General features: G+C 42.3%; 1 protein-coding gene across 3 annotated transcripts in view; it reads left to right on the top strand.

The window, feature by feature from the left end:
• chd1 (chromodomain helicase DNA binding protein 1) overlaps positions 1-19412 on the top strand; it is a 211756-nt gene that overhangs the window by 126802 nt on the left and 65542 nt on the right. For all 3 annotated transcript variants that reach the window (XM_068029758.1, XM_068029756.1, XM_068029757.1), the window contains exons 10-17: positions 26-204; positions 2925-3052; positions 4399-4615; positions 10820-10909; positions 12411-12601; positions 13936-14124; positions 15551-15710; positions 19110-19262. In XM_068029758.1, the coding sequence (XP_067885859.1) occupies positions 26-204; positions 2925-3052; positions 4399-4615; positions 10820-10909; positions 12411-12601; positions 13936-14124; positions 15551-15710; positions 19110-19262 (1307 nt within the window). The remainder of the gene's footprint in view (positions 1-25; positions 205-2924; positions 3053-4398; positions 4616-10819; positions 10910-12410; positions 12602-13935; positions 14125-15550; positions 15711-19109; positions 19263-19412) is intronic.

The following is a 19412-nucleotide window of genomic DNA, read 5'->3' as shown; positions in this document are numbered from 1 at the left end:
AAATAATATGGTTAATTGTTTTCAGCACACTCCAACCAGAAATCTGCTTCGGGGCATCCAGACTACTTATGCAAATGGCAAGGCCTTTCATACTCTGAGTGCAGCTGGGAGGATGGTGCTCTTATGTCCCGAAAGTTTCAGTCCCACATTGATGCATATACAAACCGGAATCAATCAAGATGCATCCCCTTGAAGGAGTGCAAGGTAGTTAAATTTAATTTTTTTAAATTCATTTCATGGGATGTGGGCATCACTGGCAAGGCCAGCATTTGTTGCCTATCCCTAATTGCCATTGAGTAGGTGATGGTGAGCCGCTGCCTTGAACCACTGCAGTACATCTGCTTCGGGTACACCCACAGTGCTGTTAGAGAGGGAGTTCCAGGATTTTGATCCAGCGACTGTGAAGGAATGGCGATATAGTTTCAAACAGGATGGTGTGTTACTTGGAGGGGAACTTGCAGGTGGTGGTGTTCCTACGTATCTACTGCCCTTGTCCTTTTAGTGGGAGAGGTTACCAGTTTGGAAGGTGCTGTTGAAGGAGGCATGGTGCGTTGCTGCAGTGCATCGTGTATATGGTACACACTGCTGCCACTGTGCGTTGGTGGTGGAGGGAGTGAATGATGAAGGTGGTGAATAGGGTGCCAGCCAAGCGGGCTGCTTTGTCCTGGATGGTGTCGAGCTTCCTGCGTGTTGTTGGAGCTGCACTCATCCAGGCAAATGGAAAGTATTCCATCCCTCTCCTGATTTGTGCTTTGGAGAGTCAAAAGGTGAGTTACTCGCCACAGAATTTCCACCCTCTGACATGCTGTTGTAGCCACAGTAGTTATGTGGCTATCTGGGTTCATACATGTTAAACTATTTCTACATAGCTTACTATATTGCAAAACTTAATTAATTTGATATGTTTTTAGTTATAAAAATGATAAAGTTCGTAATATATTTTGTACTTAATGTTGACTGGTCTTGATTCAATTGAGGCCTTCAAAAGAGAGTTGGATAATTATATGAAGAGAAAATTTAGCAGGCTGGTGGGAAGGCGGGGGAGTGGGACTAGGTGAGTTACTCTTGCAGAGAGCCAGCATAGATGTGACGGACTGAATGGCCTCCTTCTGTGTTAGAATCATAGAATGGTTACATGTCCATTATATAATAAAAACAAGAAATGCTGGAACCACTCAGCAGGTCTGGCAGCATCTGTGGAAAGAGAAGCAGAGTTAACGTTTCGGGTCAGTGACCCTTCATCCATTATATCCTGACAAATTGGAAATTATTAGTCTTCTTGAGATAGCCTGGCTACAGGAACAGCAACAGAAAACAAGAAAGAAAAACTGTGTGCTGTAAATCAAATGAGAACACCAGTGACCGATTCTAGATATCTGATGGTGTATATTCAATCCACTTACTAAAATTAAGAAAAGAAAAAATCACTATGGAACCCATGTACTTTGCAGTAAGCCAGAGTACATTGGAACAGATTTATTGACCATGGAATTTTGAAATATCCTGAAGACATAATCGACGCTGCATAAATTGAAGTTTGTTCTTTGTGGATTGTAGGGGATGCAAGATCCACTAATTGGAGTGTGATTAATGTTAAGCTCGAGTAGAATAGCATTATTCCTCATATCGGGATTCCTCTGTACAGCTCTTTGACATTGGCAATTACCTGAGGCAGGATCCCACTGCTTTGCAGCAGAGATCTTCCCTTGCACTTAGGTCTTCAAATGTTGCTTTCAAACTCTGAAACATTCAAGTTGATGGCCTGGTTACTGAAACATACCTTAATTAGTTCTTGCACAACATGCATGAATAGACGCTACAACACAATGGGTAATAATGTTGCGGTAAGTCAGCTTGTCCAATTTTACAGATAATCTGACATATCTCCAGCTCCTGTTCAAGATTTGGTTTAAAACTTAATGCTATTTGACTTTGTAGCAGTTAGATACAACTTGCTAGACCATTTCAGAGGGCATTTAAGAGTCAACCACATTGCTGTGGGTCTGGAGTCACATGTAGGCCAGACCAGGTAAGGAGAGCAGATTTCCTTCCCTAAAGGACATTAGTGAACCAAATGGGTTTTTACAGCAATCGACAATGGCCATTATTAGACTAGCTTTTAAAAAAAAAATTCTACATTTATTAATTGAATTCAAATTTCACCTTCTGCTGTGATTCAAACCCATGCCCCTAGGTCTCTGGGTTACTAGTCCAGTGACAATATCACTATGCCACCGCCTCCCCTATTTGAGGTCATCTTGCTATGTCAGTCTTTCATGGCCGTTAATATCATTTGGTGTTCCTCTTGAAACCTATTAGGAAATTGAGCTTAGTTAGGACCATTCTGTTTCCCAGTTGAGACCTTTATTTTGTTCTTCAGGAACTAATGTACCCATGATTCAAACCTATTTTGAACACGAGTTTTAAAGATTTTTCTTTAAAAAGTCGAACTGTCAGTAGTTTTAACTTGTGAAATTAGAGCAAGTCTTGACTGTAGACCATCCATATTTGATTTGACATCTGATATTGGTAACTTTTTAACCTAAAGTTGCTTCTTAGTGCAATGAGAAGTTACCTAATCATTTTACCCATTTAGTTAGAAATGGAATGACCTTTCCATTGTGGGAAGCTTATAGAACTCTAAATATGCATTTTATCAGTTTAGGTCAGTGACCCTTCTTCGGAACTGACAAATATTAGAAAGGTCACAGATTATAAGCAAGTGAGGTGGGGGGTCACTGACCCGAAACGTTAACTCTGCTTCTCTTTCCACAGATGCTGCCAGACCTGCTGAGTGATTCCAGCATTTCTTGTTTTTGTTTCAGATTTCCAGCATCCGCAGTATTTTGCTTTTATTTTAGTGATATATAGCAAGGCTGCCTCGTCGAGCAGTGCTCAGACATTTACTTTTGTTTCTTATGCAGGTTTTAAAACAAAGACCCAGGTTTGTTACACTGAAGAAGCAGCCAGCCTATATTGGAAGTTCTGATGTATTGGAGCTCCGAGACTATCAGTTAAATGGTTTGAATTGGTTGGCACACTCTTGGTGCAAGTAAGTAGTTACTCATCCATGTTTGAGATTTCAAGATTATGGGGGTAAGTTTCCATTTTAGGAATGGGAAATGGGAAATCGGGTGCATATTACACTGGTTAGGTTACAGTTCAAGTTCCTGCTAAAATGCATTGACATAATCACAAATGTGAAATATTCCATGAGCCAGTGCAACTGGTCGGTGTAATAGAAAAATCATTTTTTTCTTGCATTGAAAAGCATTAATTGTACTTAAGAGTGGTAACCTGGTACAGGTTTATTAATACAGCTCAAAATTGTTTATCACAAAGAATAAGCATTTTTAATGAGAATTTAGTCCTCCACCTGTAATGAACCTGCTTTTTAAATCATTGAACCTTTTACTAGTTTCGTTGGTATACACCAGTTTCTTAGTAAATAAAATATTTGATATGTAGAACATTTAAAATGTGCCTAGTAGTACCTATGTGCCTAAGAAAATGAGCACAATTTGAAGACCCTCCTCGAATGGCACAGTTGGTGGAATCTTGGCAGCTCATTATTTTGATATGGGGGTATGTCCAGTTTTGTGGCCAGAGCCAACTTCATACAATATTATCTTTAAACTATTGTTAAAGATTGTAGAAACTCAGTTGTAGCTTGACGAAACTGAAGTTTAATATTCCCCAACCTTGTGCTGGTTCAGCTGATTTCACTCTGTATGTTAATTGTTTATTAATTGTGTGTTCCTATAAATAGGAGCAGACTGAAACTGTGGTGGCTAGGTTAGCAGGTACATGTTTGTAATGTGTATCTATAAATAATGCTGATAAAAGTGTGCAAAGATTAGCTCTAGTCTGTACTTCATCACCTTGCTTTCTAGAAAAAAAAATTGTGCTCATAAAACTAGTGGAAACGCTAGGTCTTTATTTGTAATTGTTTCAATTGCTATTATTTCTTGTCTTTTGAATCTTTGAGGCAAGGGAAACAATTTTGATTTAAGTCTGTAGCCAGTATTATTCAGGAAAGTGAAATTAACCATATGTACACTTAATGGTATTGCAAGTTTTCCTTTTTCATTGGCATGGTAATCAGTTTAGCACATTACCCATTTATATGTATAAGATTCCTTTAGAATCAGATCTCTGAAATGGGAACTTTCCTGTCTGAAGTACTTTTTAAAATTCCTATTTGTTTTCTTGCCTGTGTAGTGATAACCATAAAATGTGCAGTGATGTAGTACTTAAACTAACATTAAACAATCTAAATGTTATGGTTTAAATAGCTTTCCCTGCATTTTAATTCTCTTGACAGTTTAGACAAATAAAAGCGAGCAGTTAAAGTATGCTATTTTCCAATGATCATTTGTTGCTGTCTTCATTTCCTAGGAACAATAGCGTTATTCTCGCTGATGAAATGGGTCTTGGGAAAACCATACAAACCATCTCCTTCCTCAGCTACGTGTTCCATGAGCACCAGCTATATGGTCCTTTCCTTTTAGTAGTTCCGCTCTCAACACTCACTTCCTGGCAACGAGAAATTGAGATGTGGGCACCTGAAATGAATGTCGTAGTTTATTTGGGTGACATCAGTAGCCGTAATATGGTAAATTGTTTTTTGATGTCATATATGTTGCTGCATCAAGCAACTAAACTTTTTGTCCTTAAAGGGATACAGCTGAACTTTAACTGTATAGTCTGAATTACATGGTCAGTTTGAAATGATGCATCATATAATTTTGCATGTGCAGCAGTGCAGTTTTTCTACGAGTTCAAATTAGTTAATGTAAATTTATAAGTCAAATAAGTATCAGATGGGACAATATCTTGTGTTCCAAGCTGTTTCATTCAACAACAACTTGCACTTATAATGCGCCTTTAGCAGTAAAACATGCTCAGGTGCTCCACAGGAGCATGATCAAACAAAATTTGACACCAAATCATATATTGAGATGCGTTAAAGGAGGAAATGGAGACTGAATGGTTCAAGGAGGGAAGCCGTGGCTGCCAATGTGGTTTTTTTTATTTCTTCTTGGGATGTGAGCATCACTGGCAAGGTCAGCATTTATTGCACATCCTCCTTGAGACACCCACAACCAAGTGGCTTGCTAGGCCAGTTCAGAGGGCAGTTAACAGTCAACCACATCGCTGTGGGTCTGGAGTCACATGTAGGCCAGACTCGGTAAGGATGACAGATTTCCTCCCCTGAAGGACTTTAGTGAACCAGATGGGTTTATACAACAATCCGGTAGTTTCACGATCATTATTAATGAGGCAAGCATTTTATTCCAGATTTATTAATTAATTGAGTTTAATTTCCCCAGCTGCCATGATGGGATTTGAACCCGTGTCCCCAAGGCGTTAGCCTGGGCCTCCAGATTACTAGCCCAGTGACATTGCCACTATGCTACTGCCCCCTTACGGTGGATTGATCAATAGCAGGGATGCGCAAGATGCCAGAATTAGAGGAGTGCAGATATCTCGGAGGGTTGTAGACCTGGATGAGATTGCAGAGGTAGGGAGGGCCTTAGAGCATAGAACAGTACAGCACAGGAACAGGCCATTTGGCCCTCCAAGCCTGCGCCGATCTTGATGCCTGTCTAAACTAAAACCTTCTGCACTTCTGGGGACCGTATCCCTCTATTCCCATCCTATTCATGTATTTGTCAAAATGCCTCTTAAACGTCGCTATCGTACCTGCTTCCACCACCTCCCCCGGCAGCAAGTTCCAGGCACTCACCACCCTCTGTGTAAAGAACTTGCCTCGCACATCCCCTCTAAACTTTTCCCCTCGCACCTTAAACCTATGTCCCCGAGTAACTGTCTCTACCACTTTGGGAAAAAGCTTCTGACTATCCACTCTGTCCATGCCACTCATAACTTTGTAAACCTCTATCATGTCGCCCCTCCACATCTGTCGTTCCAGTGAAAACAGTCTGAGTTTATCCAGCCTCTCCTCATAGCCAATGCCCTCTAGACCAGGCAACATCCTGGTAAACCTCTTCTGTACCCTCTCCAAAGCCTCCACGTCCTTCTGGTAGTGTGGCGACCAGAATTGCAGGCAATATTCCAAGTGTGGCCTAACTAAGGTTCTGTACAGTTGCAGCATGACTTGCCAATTTTTATACTCTATGCCCCACCCGATGAAGGCAAGCATACTGTATGCGTTCTTGACTACCTTATCCACCTGCGTTGCCACTTGCAGTGACCTGTGGACCTGTACGCCCAGATCTCTCTGCCTGTCAATACTCCTGAGGGTTCTGCCATTTACTGTATACTTCCCACCTGTATTAGACCTTCCAAAATGCATTACCTCACATTTGTCCGAATTAAACACCATCTGCCATTTCTCTGCCCAAGTCTCCAACCGATCTATATCCTGCTGTATCCTCTGACAATCCTCATCATTATCCGCAACTCCACCAACCTTTTTGTAGTCCGCAAACTTACTAATCAGAGCAGCTACATTTTCCTCCAAATTATTTATATATACTACAAACAGCAAAGGTCCCAGGACTGATCCCAGCGGAACACCACTAGTCACAGCCCTCCATTCAGAAAAGCACCCTTCCACTGCTACCCTCTGTCTTCTATGACCGAGCCAATTCTGTATCCATCTTGCCAGCTCACCTCTGATCCCGTATGACGGCACCTTTTGTACCAGTCTGCCATGAGGGACCTTGTCAATGGCTTTACTGACGTCCATATAGACAACATCCACTGCCCTTCCTTCATCAATCATCTTAGTCACTTCCTCAAAAAACTTGATCACGTTAGTGAGACATGACCTCCCCTTCACAAAACCATGCTGCCTCTCGCTAATAAGTTCATTTGTTTCCAAATGGGAGTAAATCCTGTCCCGAAGAATCCTCTCTAATAATTTCCCTACCACTGACGTAAGGCTCACCGGCCTGTAATTTCCTGGATTATCCTTGCTACCCTTCTTAAACAAAGGAACAACATTGGCTATTCTCCAGTCCTCTGGGACCTCACCTGTAGCCAATGAGGATACAAAGATTTCTGTCAAGGTCCCAGCAATTTCTTCCCTTGCCTCCCTCAGTATTCTGGGGTAGATCCCATCAGGCCCTGGGGACTTATGCTTTGCCTTAATGCTTTGCCCAACACCACCACCTTTTTGATAACGACATGACCCAGACTATCAACATTCCCTTCCCTAGGCTCATCGTCCACCAAGTCCTTCTCTTTGGTGAATACTGATGCAAAGTACTCATTTAGTACCTCGCCCATTTCCTCTGGCTCCACACATAGATTCCCTCCTCTGTCCTTGAGTGGGCCAACCCTTTCCCTGGTTACCCTCTTGCTCTTTATATACGAATAAAAATCCTTGGGATTCTCCTTAATCCTGTTTGCCAATGACTTTTCATGATCCCTTTTAGCCCTCCTGACTCCTTGCTTAAGTTCCTTCCTACTTTCTTTATATTCCTCAAGGGCTTCGTCCGTTCCCAGCCTTCTAGCCCTTACAAATGCTTCCTTTTCCTTTTTGACGAGGCTCACTATATCCTTCGTTATCCAAGGTTCCCAAAACTTTCCAAACTCATCCTTCTTCCTCACAGGAACATGCCGGTCCTGGATTCTAATCAACTGACGTTTGAGAGACTCCCACATGTCAGATGTTGATTTACCCTCAAACAGCTGCCCCCAATCTAAATTCTTCAGTTCCTGCTTAATATTGTTATAATTAGCCTTCTCCCAATTTAGCACCTTCACCCGAGGACTACTCTTATCCACAAGTACCTTAAAACTTACGGAATTATGGTCACTGTTCCCGAAATGCTCCCCCACTGAAACTTCGACCACCTGGCTGGGCTCATTCCCCAGTACCAGGTCCAGTATGGCCCCTTCCCTAGTTGGACTATCTATATACTGTTTCAAGAAGCCCTCCTGGATGCTCCTCACAAATTCTGCCCCATCCAAGCCCCTAGCACTAAGTGAGTCCCAGTCAATATAGGGGAAGTTAAAACCACCCACCACTACAACCCTGTTGCTTTTACATCTTTCCAAAATCTGTCTACATATCTGCTCCTCTACCTCCCGCTGGCTGTTGGGATGCCTGTAGTAAACCCCCAACATCGTGACTGCACCCTTCCTATTCCTGAGCTCCACCCATATTGCCTCGCTGCATGACCCCTCCGAGGTGTCCTCCCGCAGTACAGCTGTAATGTTCTTCTTAACCAGTAATGCAACTCCCCCACCCCTTTTACATCCCCCTCCATCCCGCCTGAAGCTTCTAAATCCCGGAACATTTAGCTGCCAATTCTGATTTCCCTCAACCAAGTCTCTGTAATAGCAACAACGTCATTGTTCCAAGTACTAATCCAAGCTCTAAGTTCATCTGCCTTACCTGTTATACTTCTCGCATTGAAACAAATGCACTTCAGACCACCAGTCCCGCTGTGCTCAGCAACATCTCCCTGCCTGCTCTTCCTCTAAGTCTTACTGGCCTTATTTACTAGTTCCCCCTCAGTTATTTCTCCTGCTGTCCTACTGCTCTGATTCCCACCTCCCCGCCACACTAGTTTAAACCCTCCCGAGTAACGCTAGCAAACCTCGCAGCCAGGATATTTGTGCCCCTCCAGTTTAGGTGCACCCCGTCCTTCTTGTACAGGTCCCACCTGTCCCAGAAGAGATCCCAATGATCCAGATATCTGAAACCCTCCCTCCTGCACCAGCTGTTCAGCCACCTTAGGCCATGGAGGGATTTGAAAACAAGGATAAGAATTTTAAAACCGAGGCTATGTTTAACCTGGAGCCAGTGTATGTCATTAAGAACAGCGGCATTGGGTGAACAGAATTTGATGAGAGTTAGGATACAGGCAGTAGAATTTTGGATGACCTCAAGTTTATGGAGGGCAGAATGCGGCAGGCTGATCAGGAGTGTGTTGGAATAATTCTACAGGTAACAAATGCATGGATGAGGGTCCAGCAGCAGATGAGCTGAGCTAGGGGCAGAGACGTCCAATGTTACGGAGGTAGAAATAGGCGGTCTTATTGATGGCATGGATATGTGATTGGAAGCTCATCTCGGATCAGATTTGACATCAAGTTGCGAACATGAGGATCGAAGACGATGGCTTCTGTCTTCCCAGTATATAGTTGGAGGAAATTTCTACTCATCCAGTACTGGATGTCAGGCAAGCAGTCTGATAATTTAGGAACAAAGAGGTGGTGGTAAGGTAGAGCTGGGTGTCATCATTGTCCATGTGAAAACTAATGGTGTGCTTTTGGATGATGCCTTCAAGAGGCAGCATGTAGATGAGAAATAGAAGGCCAACAATAAATCCTTGGAGTCAACAGAGGTAATGTTGCAGGAGCAGGAAGAGCAGTAATTTTAGGTGATTCTCTGACCATGACTGGATAGGTAAGAATGGAACCAGGTGAGTGCAGTCCCATCCAGCTGGATGACAGAGAGGCATTGGAGGAGAATGGCGTGGTCAGCTGTCAACAGTATCTGCTATCATCGGAGCTCGGAAGGGATGTTGGGTGATCAGTTTAGTGAAAATAGGGTGTGGGAGCAGGAGATGAGTCTCATGGCCGAGATGAGATCGGAGGGAGTATGAGGGTAGATAGGAGAAAAACTAGAGAAAGATGGGAATTCCAGGTTGGGGCAGGGAGAATCTTGGAAGAAGTTTGGCCTGGTGGGCTAGGGTAAGGAGCGATGGAAGCAGCAGAGGCAGCTGATGGTTTCAGTCTTGGGGACAAAGAAGTTCATGAGCTCTTGCAACTTGCTGGAGGTGGGCGAAACAGGGGTGTGGGGTTTGAGATGATTTGCAGCAGAGAAAAGAAGCTGGGGATGATCTTTGCATTCCAGGATGATCAGTTTTAGCAGATGAGAGTAGGACCCAATGGCGCTTTATGTGGTCCAGCTAGATCTGGTGCAGAATGGCTAAACCAGAGTTTTGGTATGCTAAAAGTTAACTTTGTGGAGATTTTTACAGAGGTTGTTCTTACCAGTAACTTTCATTTTTGAACATAAAAAAATGAAAGTCGTAAATGACCCTCAGCACCTCCCACCCTTCCCACAACCATGCAATCTCCTGGCTGAGGTAAAAAAAAAAAATCCAGGTCCAATAAGGGAGGGAAAAATCTAGAAAATTTCTCTTTTGATTCAATCCCGATTGAAACCAGTCTGGGAGATTGCATTGAGCATGCGTACTTTAACTGTTAAACTAATTATGATGCGATCTCTGTCCCAGCGAACAACCAGTCCAACTCTACTTTGAAAGCATGCAAAGAGTCAGCATACACTGCACCAGCTGGCAACACATTCCAGAGGCTCACTACTTCCTGGGAAACAAACGGCCTGATTTTTTTTATTTGTTCATGGGATGTGTATGTTGCTGCCCAGCATTTATTGCCCATCCTGAATTACCCTAGATCTGAATGGCTTGCTAGGCTATTTCAGAGGGCATTTTAAGAGTCAACCACATTGCTGTGGGTCTGGACCAGACCCCAGGTAAAATTTCCTTCCTTAAAGGGCATTAGTGAACTAGATGGGTTTTACAACAATCAACATTGGTTACCATTAGACTAGCTTTTAATTCCAGATTTCTTAATTGAATTCAAATTTCACCATCTGCCTTGGTGGGATTCAAACCCATGTCCGCAGAGCACTAGCTGGGCACTGGATTTCTAGTCCAGTGACATCATCGCTACGCCCCTGCCTCCCCGATTCTTACTATTTCATAGCTTAAATACATGTCCCCTTGCCAATCTGTCAAAGTGAAATAATCTATCAATAAGCATGTAATCCAGCCCTTTGATTATTTTAAATTTGTTTGCTTCCTATTAGATAAGAACATATGAATGGATGCATCCTCAGACTAAGCGGTTAAAATTCAATATCTTATTGACAACATATGAGATTTTGCTGAAGGACAAAGTAAGTATGCAACCAGCTCTCTTTTTTTTAAGTTATAATCATCACAAAGGGACATTTCCGATGTAAATCCTCACTCCACACTCGCCCCAGTGATGTCTTTAAAAGCCAGCAATTCTGTAATTTACAGGTTTGCTACAGTGCAAAAATCCTTCATATTTGTGGAGCTTTTCATTTAATAATCCATAAGTTTAAAATGCTTCTTATACTTATCTGATGAAGCTGTACTGTTTAGTGCGCATAATTATGCTAATAACCAAGGAAATGCCAAAGATGACACGAGATCTAGAAATGCAATTCATAGTATTGAATGTGTAATAGACCGCGATGTGGCTTTAATAAAATTGAGGGCTGAGGACCAATAAAACAGGTTCATCTGACGTGATTTGATTTAGATTTATGGAATATCTTCATTGAAGGCCCTGTTACTTTTCAACAAATAAGTTCTGTATGCAGGTCCCTGAACACTTTTTAAAATTTTCCACTTTCGGGATGGGAAGTAGCAAAAGAAAGTATGTGTATTTGAATTAAAACAGAACATGCTGGAAATACTCATCAAGTTTGACAGTATCTGTGGAGAGAGAAACAGAGTTTAACGTTTCACATCAATGATCTTTCATCAGTTTTGGTCATGTCCTGAAATGTTAACTCTGTTTCTCTCTCCACAGATACTGCCAGACCTGCTGGGGATTTCCAGAATTTTCTGTTTTTATTTCATATTTCCAGCATCCGTAGTATTTTGTTTTTGTGTATTTGAATGCTTTTCACCTATGAAACATGAATCTGAATGTAGCTAGCACTGATCATGTAACGTTTTTAACATACTAGGGAAAAGACTGCTCATTAGCAATGCATTTTCATTCAGAGGTCAGATAGTTGCTATGGGAAAGTAGGAAGTCACATGATAGTAAAGGATGTTCTTCAGACAGTGGGGTTATGACATTATTGGGACTAGATGAATAAAAATTCAACTTGAAAGCTCATAACATTGGAACAGACCTATGATGGCTAAGTGGATAAACACATAGTGTGGTAGCAGCTTTCACTGCTGTGGAAGATTCAAGATTTGGTCCATATCTTTGATAAGTTAAAATCTCTGGGCAAGGGAGATGAAAAAATCAGTTATCAAGGGAGCTGTGTTCGAAAGTGCTAAAACATGTATATCATGTGAGGTCAGGATCAGGTTGAGCTGTACGAGCCCAGTGTAAAATAGCCCTTGGACATTGCCTAGGATCATGCTCAAACAGCTTCCATTTGGGTGAGCTACAGGTGGATTGCCAACCTCTGCAACTATATCCTAGTATGAGTCACTAGATTTTACAGTTATGTAGTTTTAATGTGGAAAGTTTTTTAGGCCACTGAATAGAAACATAACAGAATTGAGGGGTAGTAAAATCCATTCCAAGATTTTGAACCATTTCCGGATAAAAGTTCAAAATGTGAAATGTCACCAAATTGTAGGTTTAAAATACTTCTAATATTATGGTTTGACATTTTGTTTCAGTCATTCCTTGGAGGTGTAAACTGGGCTTTCATCGGGGTGGACGAAGCCCATCGTCTGAAGAATGATGATTCTCTCCTTTATAAAACCATGATGGACTTTAAGTCCAATCACAGGCTGCTCATTACTGGGACTCCACTCCAAAACTCACTCAAAGAACTCTGGTCTCTCCTTCACTTCATCATGCCCGAAAAGTAAGTGTGACTAAGAATTCAAGTTTGATAATATAGGAGCAAAAATTGTAAGGGTAAAGGTGTCTTACAGCAGGAAAGTTTCACTCCCTTTAGGAAAATATCTTAACCCAGGGAATCCTCGATGTCACAGTCAATATTTATGTCAACAAACACCAGTAAAGCAGATTATCTGGTCATTAGCACATTGCTGTTTGTGGGATGTTGCTGAGCGCAAATTAGCTGTTGTGTTCCCTACATTGCAACACATCAAAAGCGTTTCATTTGCTTTAAAGCACTTTGAGACATCCTGAGGTTATGAAGGGTGCTATATAAATGCAGGGTCTTTTTTAATGGGTTTTTATAAAAAATTCTGTAGTTTCAAGTCAGCTGTTCACTCTTCCATCTCTAGCCCTGCACTATTTCTGTGCCTTGTCTTCTGATAGTACTGTGGCTCATTTGAGCTTTTGCTTATCCAATCGACTCAACAACAACAATGGCACATTTTGTTTCATTGTTGGAAAAATTCTTTCCCTCTTTGGAATTGATTTAAGCCGACCTTGTTGATTTATTTGTCAGGCATTGGTGTTTAAAACAATTTTTATGGGATGTGTGTGTTGTGTGTGTCTGTGTTTTACTTCTGTATTTTCAGTAAATACGCAGCCTGACAGCCAGAATTAAAAAGTTTAATTAGTTTATGCTAATTTTTGATGGCTTATTCCTGACAATTCCAGTTTCTGTAGGTGCAGAGCATAAAAATAAGTATTTCACAAAATGATAGCTGAAGAATAGGAGACTCGTCAGCTTTGTGGCAGAAACTGCAGTGAATCTCGTGGTCTCGTAATTTTTTGCAAAATACAGTCATTAAAAGTTAACAATTTAGCCCATCAATTTATTGACACAACTTAATATTCTACGGTAATCCAAATGCCGTTTCTTCTGCCTGTGAAAGAAACCTTGACAATTGGGTTTTGTTTCTTGCAAGTGATCATGAATGGCCTGTACATATCTCGGTTGAATTCTCGTGATTGCAATTTTTAATAGCAGTGGCAATTTTACGTTTCGTTGTAATTGTTTTTTGAAAAAGGTACCTTGGTTAATATTTTATATACAAAATAAATGATTAAAAATCATGTTTTTGTCAGTTGAATCATTGATTTGAAAGGCTTATCTGTCTTTATCAGTTAGTAGAGAATTTATTTTTGTGGCATCGACAATATAAAAATGTTTGAAAAAATTGTCAGGAAAATTTACTGTCCGATAGATTGCTGCCCGTAATCACTTTGAAATAATTTTGTTTGTGAGTAGCTTATGTATGTTACTAAATAAAAGTGATATTTCTGTTTGGGGGGGAAAAGATTTTCTTCCTGGGAAGTGTTTGAAGAGGAACACGGTAAAGGACGAGAAGTTGGATACACAAGCCTTCACCGGGAACTGGAGCCATTCTTGCTGCGAAGAGTGAAAAAAGACGTTGAGAAATCTCTACCTGCTAAAGTTGAACAAATCTTGCGAGTGGAAATGAGTGCAGTACAAAAGCAATACTATAAGTAAGTAATGCCCCATAAGAACAAATTCTTTCAGACTTCTTATTGGCCAAGGTGGTGGCCTGGATTCGGTGGCCGTAGACTATGGCGACCTGCACGCGTGGACCGTTCGTGCGGAGCTGCCGAGATATTAAACACGGCAGCTCATTTAAATGGCCACATCCACCAAGGATGTGGAGGGGGCGGGTGTTCCGGCAACTGCATCCGGCGCCACTGCGCAGGCACCGGCACCATTTTTAAAGGGCTCTGAGCCCTTCAAATTAGTTAAAATATTTAAAGATATACCAATGTTAACTTTAATTAGAAAAATTAAATTAAATTTTCTAGTCCCTCTCCCGCACCCCCCAATAACCATACATTCCTTGCCCTCCCTCTTCCCCCCCCCCCCCCCCACCATGTATCTGACCTTTCCGCTCCCCCAATGTTTATAAACTTTTACCTTCAACCCCTTCCCACTATACCCAGACCAATCAGAATAGGTTGACCCCACCCCGCACAGAGAAACTTACCTGCTCCCCCCTCCCCACCAGTGTTACGCCTCAGTTCTCCGAATGGAGATCCGAAGGCGCGGGAGTGGCGGCCACTGGCACTAATATCGGTGCAGCATGGATGTCGGGAGCAAGATGCTCATTAATGCAAGTATTTAAATAAATTTGCTTATGTAAATCCTGGTCCTGTCGCCAAGCAGTAGGGAGGCTGCCAAGAGGCCTCGCTCCCACCGGCAATATCGGGCGGGGCCTTCCTGGCGCCAAGGCCCATGGAGGGTCTCTCCCAGAGGCATTTTTCGCCCCCCCCCCCACCATGACCCCCGACGTTGGAGAGGTTCTAAAATCCAGTCCTGTGCATACAAAAGCAATTTGAATTGGCTAAACTGAATACTCGAGCAGTATTTGTAGATCATATACAAAGATTATGAGGCGTTAAAGAAAAATCTGCAAATGCTGGAAATACACAGCAGGTCTGTTGACATTTGTAAGTAAAAAAAGTAAACCTATGTTTCAGGTGTAGAGGCCCTTCTTCAGAGGACTGGCCAGGTTTTGCGTTCTGTTGAAGGGTCTACACATGAAGTGTTAATCATTTCCCTTTTCAGATGCTGACAGACCTGCAAAAAAAAGGTCAAATGTATATAAACTTTTTGAGTCATTGTGGGGAAGTATAATGCATGAAACTTGCTCAGAGGAGCACTGAATGGATAAGTGAATGGTTACCTGTGGTATTGTTAGGCGTTTGATTTTGACTAGTAGTGGATAATGTTTGTGTATAAAGCCATTCAATTTTTTTTGAACTGTAACTTCTGGACATTCAACAGACTTCTCCAAAATAAGCTCTGTGATGTAACTAATAGTTCAATTAGTTGGCTGTATTTACTGTTGCTTTTTATTATAATGTTGGTATTAATTGTCAATATTTTTTTCTTGCAATGCAATAGATGGATTTTAACCAGGAATTACAAAGCCTTGAGCAAAGGGTGCAAAGGCAGCACGTCCGGCTTTCTCAATATCATGATGGAACTTAAAAAGTGTTGCAACCATTGCTACCTCATTAAACTGCCAGAAGATAATTTCTATGACAGGCAGGAGGCCTTACAGGTATAATTTCAGAGAGGATGTGCATACGGGAAGTATGTATGTGATATATGTGCATGTGCACTGGATTAATGACAGTCCTTTTGAGTGATTTTTTTTAAAATCAAAGCATCTCAAGTTGTCATGGTGGGGTTTGAACTCCACATTCTCTGGATTATTAATCCAGGCCTATGGATTGCTAGTTTAGTAACTAGCACTGATCGGAGTAATTTTGACTTGAGGTTAAACACCTCCCCCGATTTTCATTTTCATTGAAAGCAGAAAGGAAAATGGGGAGAATTGTTTAAAGGCTGGCGGGGTTAATACCGCCATTTTACAAAATTGCCCCCAATGTGTACTGTATGAATAAGACTATATGTGGAAGTTCAATTGTTTTTTGTGTATCGCAATGGCCATTACGGAGACGTGGATATCACAGGGGCAGGAATGGATGTTGGATGTTCCGGGGTTTAGATGTTTCAAAAGGAATAGGGAGGGAGGTAAAAGAGGTGGGGGAGTGGAATTGTTAATCAGGGATAGTATCACAGCTGCAGAAAGGGAGGTCATCGAGGAGGGTTTGTCTACTGAGTCATTATGGGTGGAAATCAGAAACAGGAAAGGAGCAGTCGCTTTGTTGGGAGTTTTCTATCGACCCCCCAATAGCAACAGAGACAGGGAGGAACAGATTGGGAGGCAGATTTTGGAAAGGTGCAGAAGTAACAGGGTTGTTGTCATGGGTGACTTCAACTTCCCAAATATTGATTGGAACCTCCTTAGTGCAAATAGTTTGGATGGAGCAGTTTTTGTCAGGTGTGTCCAGGAAGGTTTCCTGACTCAATATGTAGATAGTCTCCCCTCTAGTTGGCCTATGTTGGACTTGGTGCTTGGCAACGAACCAGGCCAGGTGACAGATCTCTCGGTGGGAGAGCATTTTGGTGATAGTGATCACAACTCCCTGACCTTTACCATAGTCATGGAGAGGGACAGGAGCAGACGGGATGGGAAAATATTGAATTGGGGGAGGGGGAATTACAATGCTATTAGGCAGGAACTGGGGAGCATAAATTGGGAACAGATGTCCTCAGGGAAATGCACGACAGAAATGTGGAGGTTGTTTAGGGAGCACTTGCTGCGACTGCTGGATAGGTTTGTCCCGATGAGGCAGGGAAGGGATGGTAGGGTGAAGGAACCTCGGGTGACAAGAGATGTGGAACAGCTAGTCAAGAGGAAGAAGGAAGCTTACTTAAGGTTGAGGAAGCAAGGATCAGACAGGGCTCTAGAGGGTTACAAGGTAGCCAGGAAGGAACTGAAGAATGGACTTAGGAGAGCTAGAAGGGGACATGAAAAAGTCTTGGCGGGTAGGATTAAGGAAAATCCCAAGGCGTTCTGCACTTATGTGAGGAACAAGAGGATGGCCAGAGTGAGGGTAGGGCCGATCAGGGATAGTGGAGGGAACTTGTGCCTGGAGTAGGAGGAGGTAGGGGAGGTCCTAAATGAATACTTTGCTTCAGTATTCACTAGTGAGAGGGACCTGGTCGTTTGTGAGGACAGCGTGGAACAGGTTGAGGTTAAGAGGGAGGATGTGCTGGAAATTTTGAATGATATGAGGACAGATAAGTTCCCGGGGCCAGACGGGATATACCCAAGAATATTACGGGAAGTGAGGGAAGATATTGCTGCGCCTTTGGCGATGATCTTTGCGTCTTCACTGTCCACTGGAGTAGTACCGGATGATTGGAGGGTGGCCAATGTTGTTCCCTTGTTCAAGAAAGGGAATAGGGATAACCCTGGGAATTATAGACCAGTCAGTCTTACGTCGGTAGTGGGCAAATTATTGGAGAGGATTCTGAGAGACAGGATTTATGATTATTTGGAAAAGCATGGTTTGATTAGAGATAGTCAGCATGGCTTTGTAAGGGGCAGGTCATGCCTCACAAGCCTTATTGAATTCTTTGAAGATGTGACAAAACACATTGATGAAGGAAGAGCAGTGGATGTAGTGTATATGGATTTTAGCAAGGCGTTTGATAAGGTTCCCCATGGTAGGCTCATTCAGAAAGTAAGGAGGCATGGGATTCAGGGAAAGTTGGCTGTCTGGATACAAAATTGGCTGGCCCATAGAAGACAGAGGGTGGTAGTGGATGGAAAGTATTCAGCATGGAGCTCGGTGACCAGTGGTATTCCACAAGGATCTGGGACCTCTGCTCTTTGTGATTTTTATAAATGACTTGGATGAGGAAGTGGAAGGCTGGGTTAGCAAGTTTGCCGATGACACGAAGGTTGCTGGAGTTGTGGATAGTGTGGAAGGCTGTTTGTAGGTTGCAGCGGGACATTGACAGGATGCAGAGCTGGGCTGAGAAGTGGCAGATGGAGTTCAACCTGGAAAAGTGTGAAGTGATTCATTTTGGAAGGTCGAATTTGAATGCGGAATACAGGCTTAAAGACAGGATTGTTGGTAGTGTGGAGGAACAGAGGGATCTTGGGGTCCATGTCGATAGATCGCTGAAAGTTGCCACCCAAGTTGATAGGGTTGTTAAGAAGGCGTATGGTGTGTTGGCTTTCATTAACAGGGGGATTGAGTTTAAGAGCGCGAGGTTATGCTGCAGCTCTATAAGGCCCTGGTTCGACCACACTTGGAATATTGTGTTCAGTTCTGGTCGCCTCATTATAGGAAGGATGTGGAAGCTTTAGAGAGGGTGCAGAGGAGATTTACCAGGATGCTGCCTGGACTGGAGGGCATGTCCTACGAAGAAAGATTGAGGAAGCTAGGGCTTTTCTCATTGGAGCGAAGAAGGATGAGAGGTGACTTGATAGAGGGGTACAAGATGATGAGAGGCATAGATAGAGTGGCTAGCCAGAGACTTTTTCCCAGGGTGGAAAGGGCTATCACCAGGGGGCATAATTTTAAGGTGATTGGAGGAAGGTTTCGGGGAGATATCAGAGGTAGGTTCTTTACACAGAGAGTGGTGGGTGCATGGAATGCGCTGCCAGCGGTGGTGGTAGAAGCAGATACATTAGGGGCATTTAAGCGACTCTTGGATAGGTACATGGATGATAGTAGAATGAAGGGTAGGTAGTTAGTTTGATCTTAGAGTAGGTTAAAGGTTCGGCACAACATCTGTACTGTGCTGTACTGTTCTATGTTCTATAATCATCTTCACAATTTACTTATTGATATTAAAAATAGTGGTGTACAGATAATGATTGGTTTCACTTTTAACTTAAGAGAAGACAGGAGAAAATCTGCAGTGTCCATTTATGAATTTGAAATGAATGTAGTTATAATGCTACAAAACCTTCTGTGAAAATAACTATGGTTGTTGTAGGCCGTTCAATTGGTTATGCATTTAACTATCTATGAAAAGCTATGTGGGTCTCTTTTTTTCGCTTGAGTCATTTTTTCCTGATTTCTTCTTTTCCTAGCATTTGATCCGTAATAGTGGGAAGCTGATACTGTTGGACAAGCTCCTTTGTCGACTAAAGGAGCGAGGCCACAGAGTTCTTATCTTCTCTCAAATGGTTCGGATGCTGGACATTCTAGCAGAATATTTGAAGTGCCAACAGTTTTGTTTCCAGGTCAGTTTTCTCACTCTAGTTATTAAGCATTATGAAAAATTTACACATAACCGTAGATGACAGTGCTTTTAGTCTTTCATGTCACTTCCTCTTCAGACATATACTGCATTATGTGTCAATGGTAGTAGAACAAAATCATAGAGCATCGTG

This window comes from Heterodontus francisci, chromosome 4, assembly GCF_036365525.1.
Source record: "Heterodontus francisci isolate sHetFra1 chromosome 4, sHetFra1.hap1, whole genome shotgun sequence".
NCBI classification, from domain to species: domain Eukaryota; kingdom Metazoa; phylum Chordata; class Chondrichthyes; order Heterodontiformes; family Heterodontidae; genus Heterodontus; species Heterodontus francisci.
Note: the sequence above shows the minus strand (reverse complement) of the source record. Positions and strands in the feature narration are given on the sequence as shown.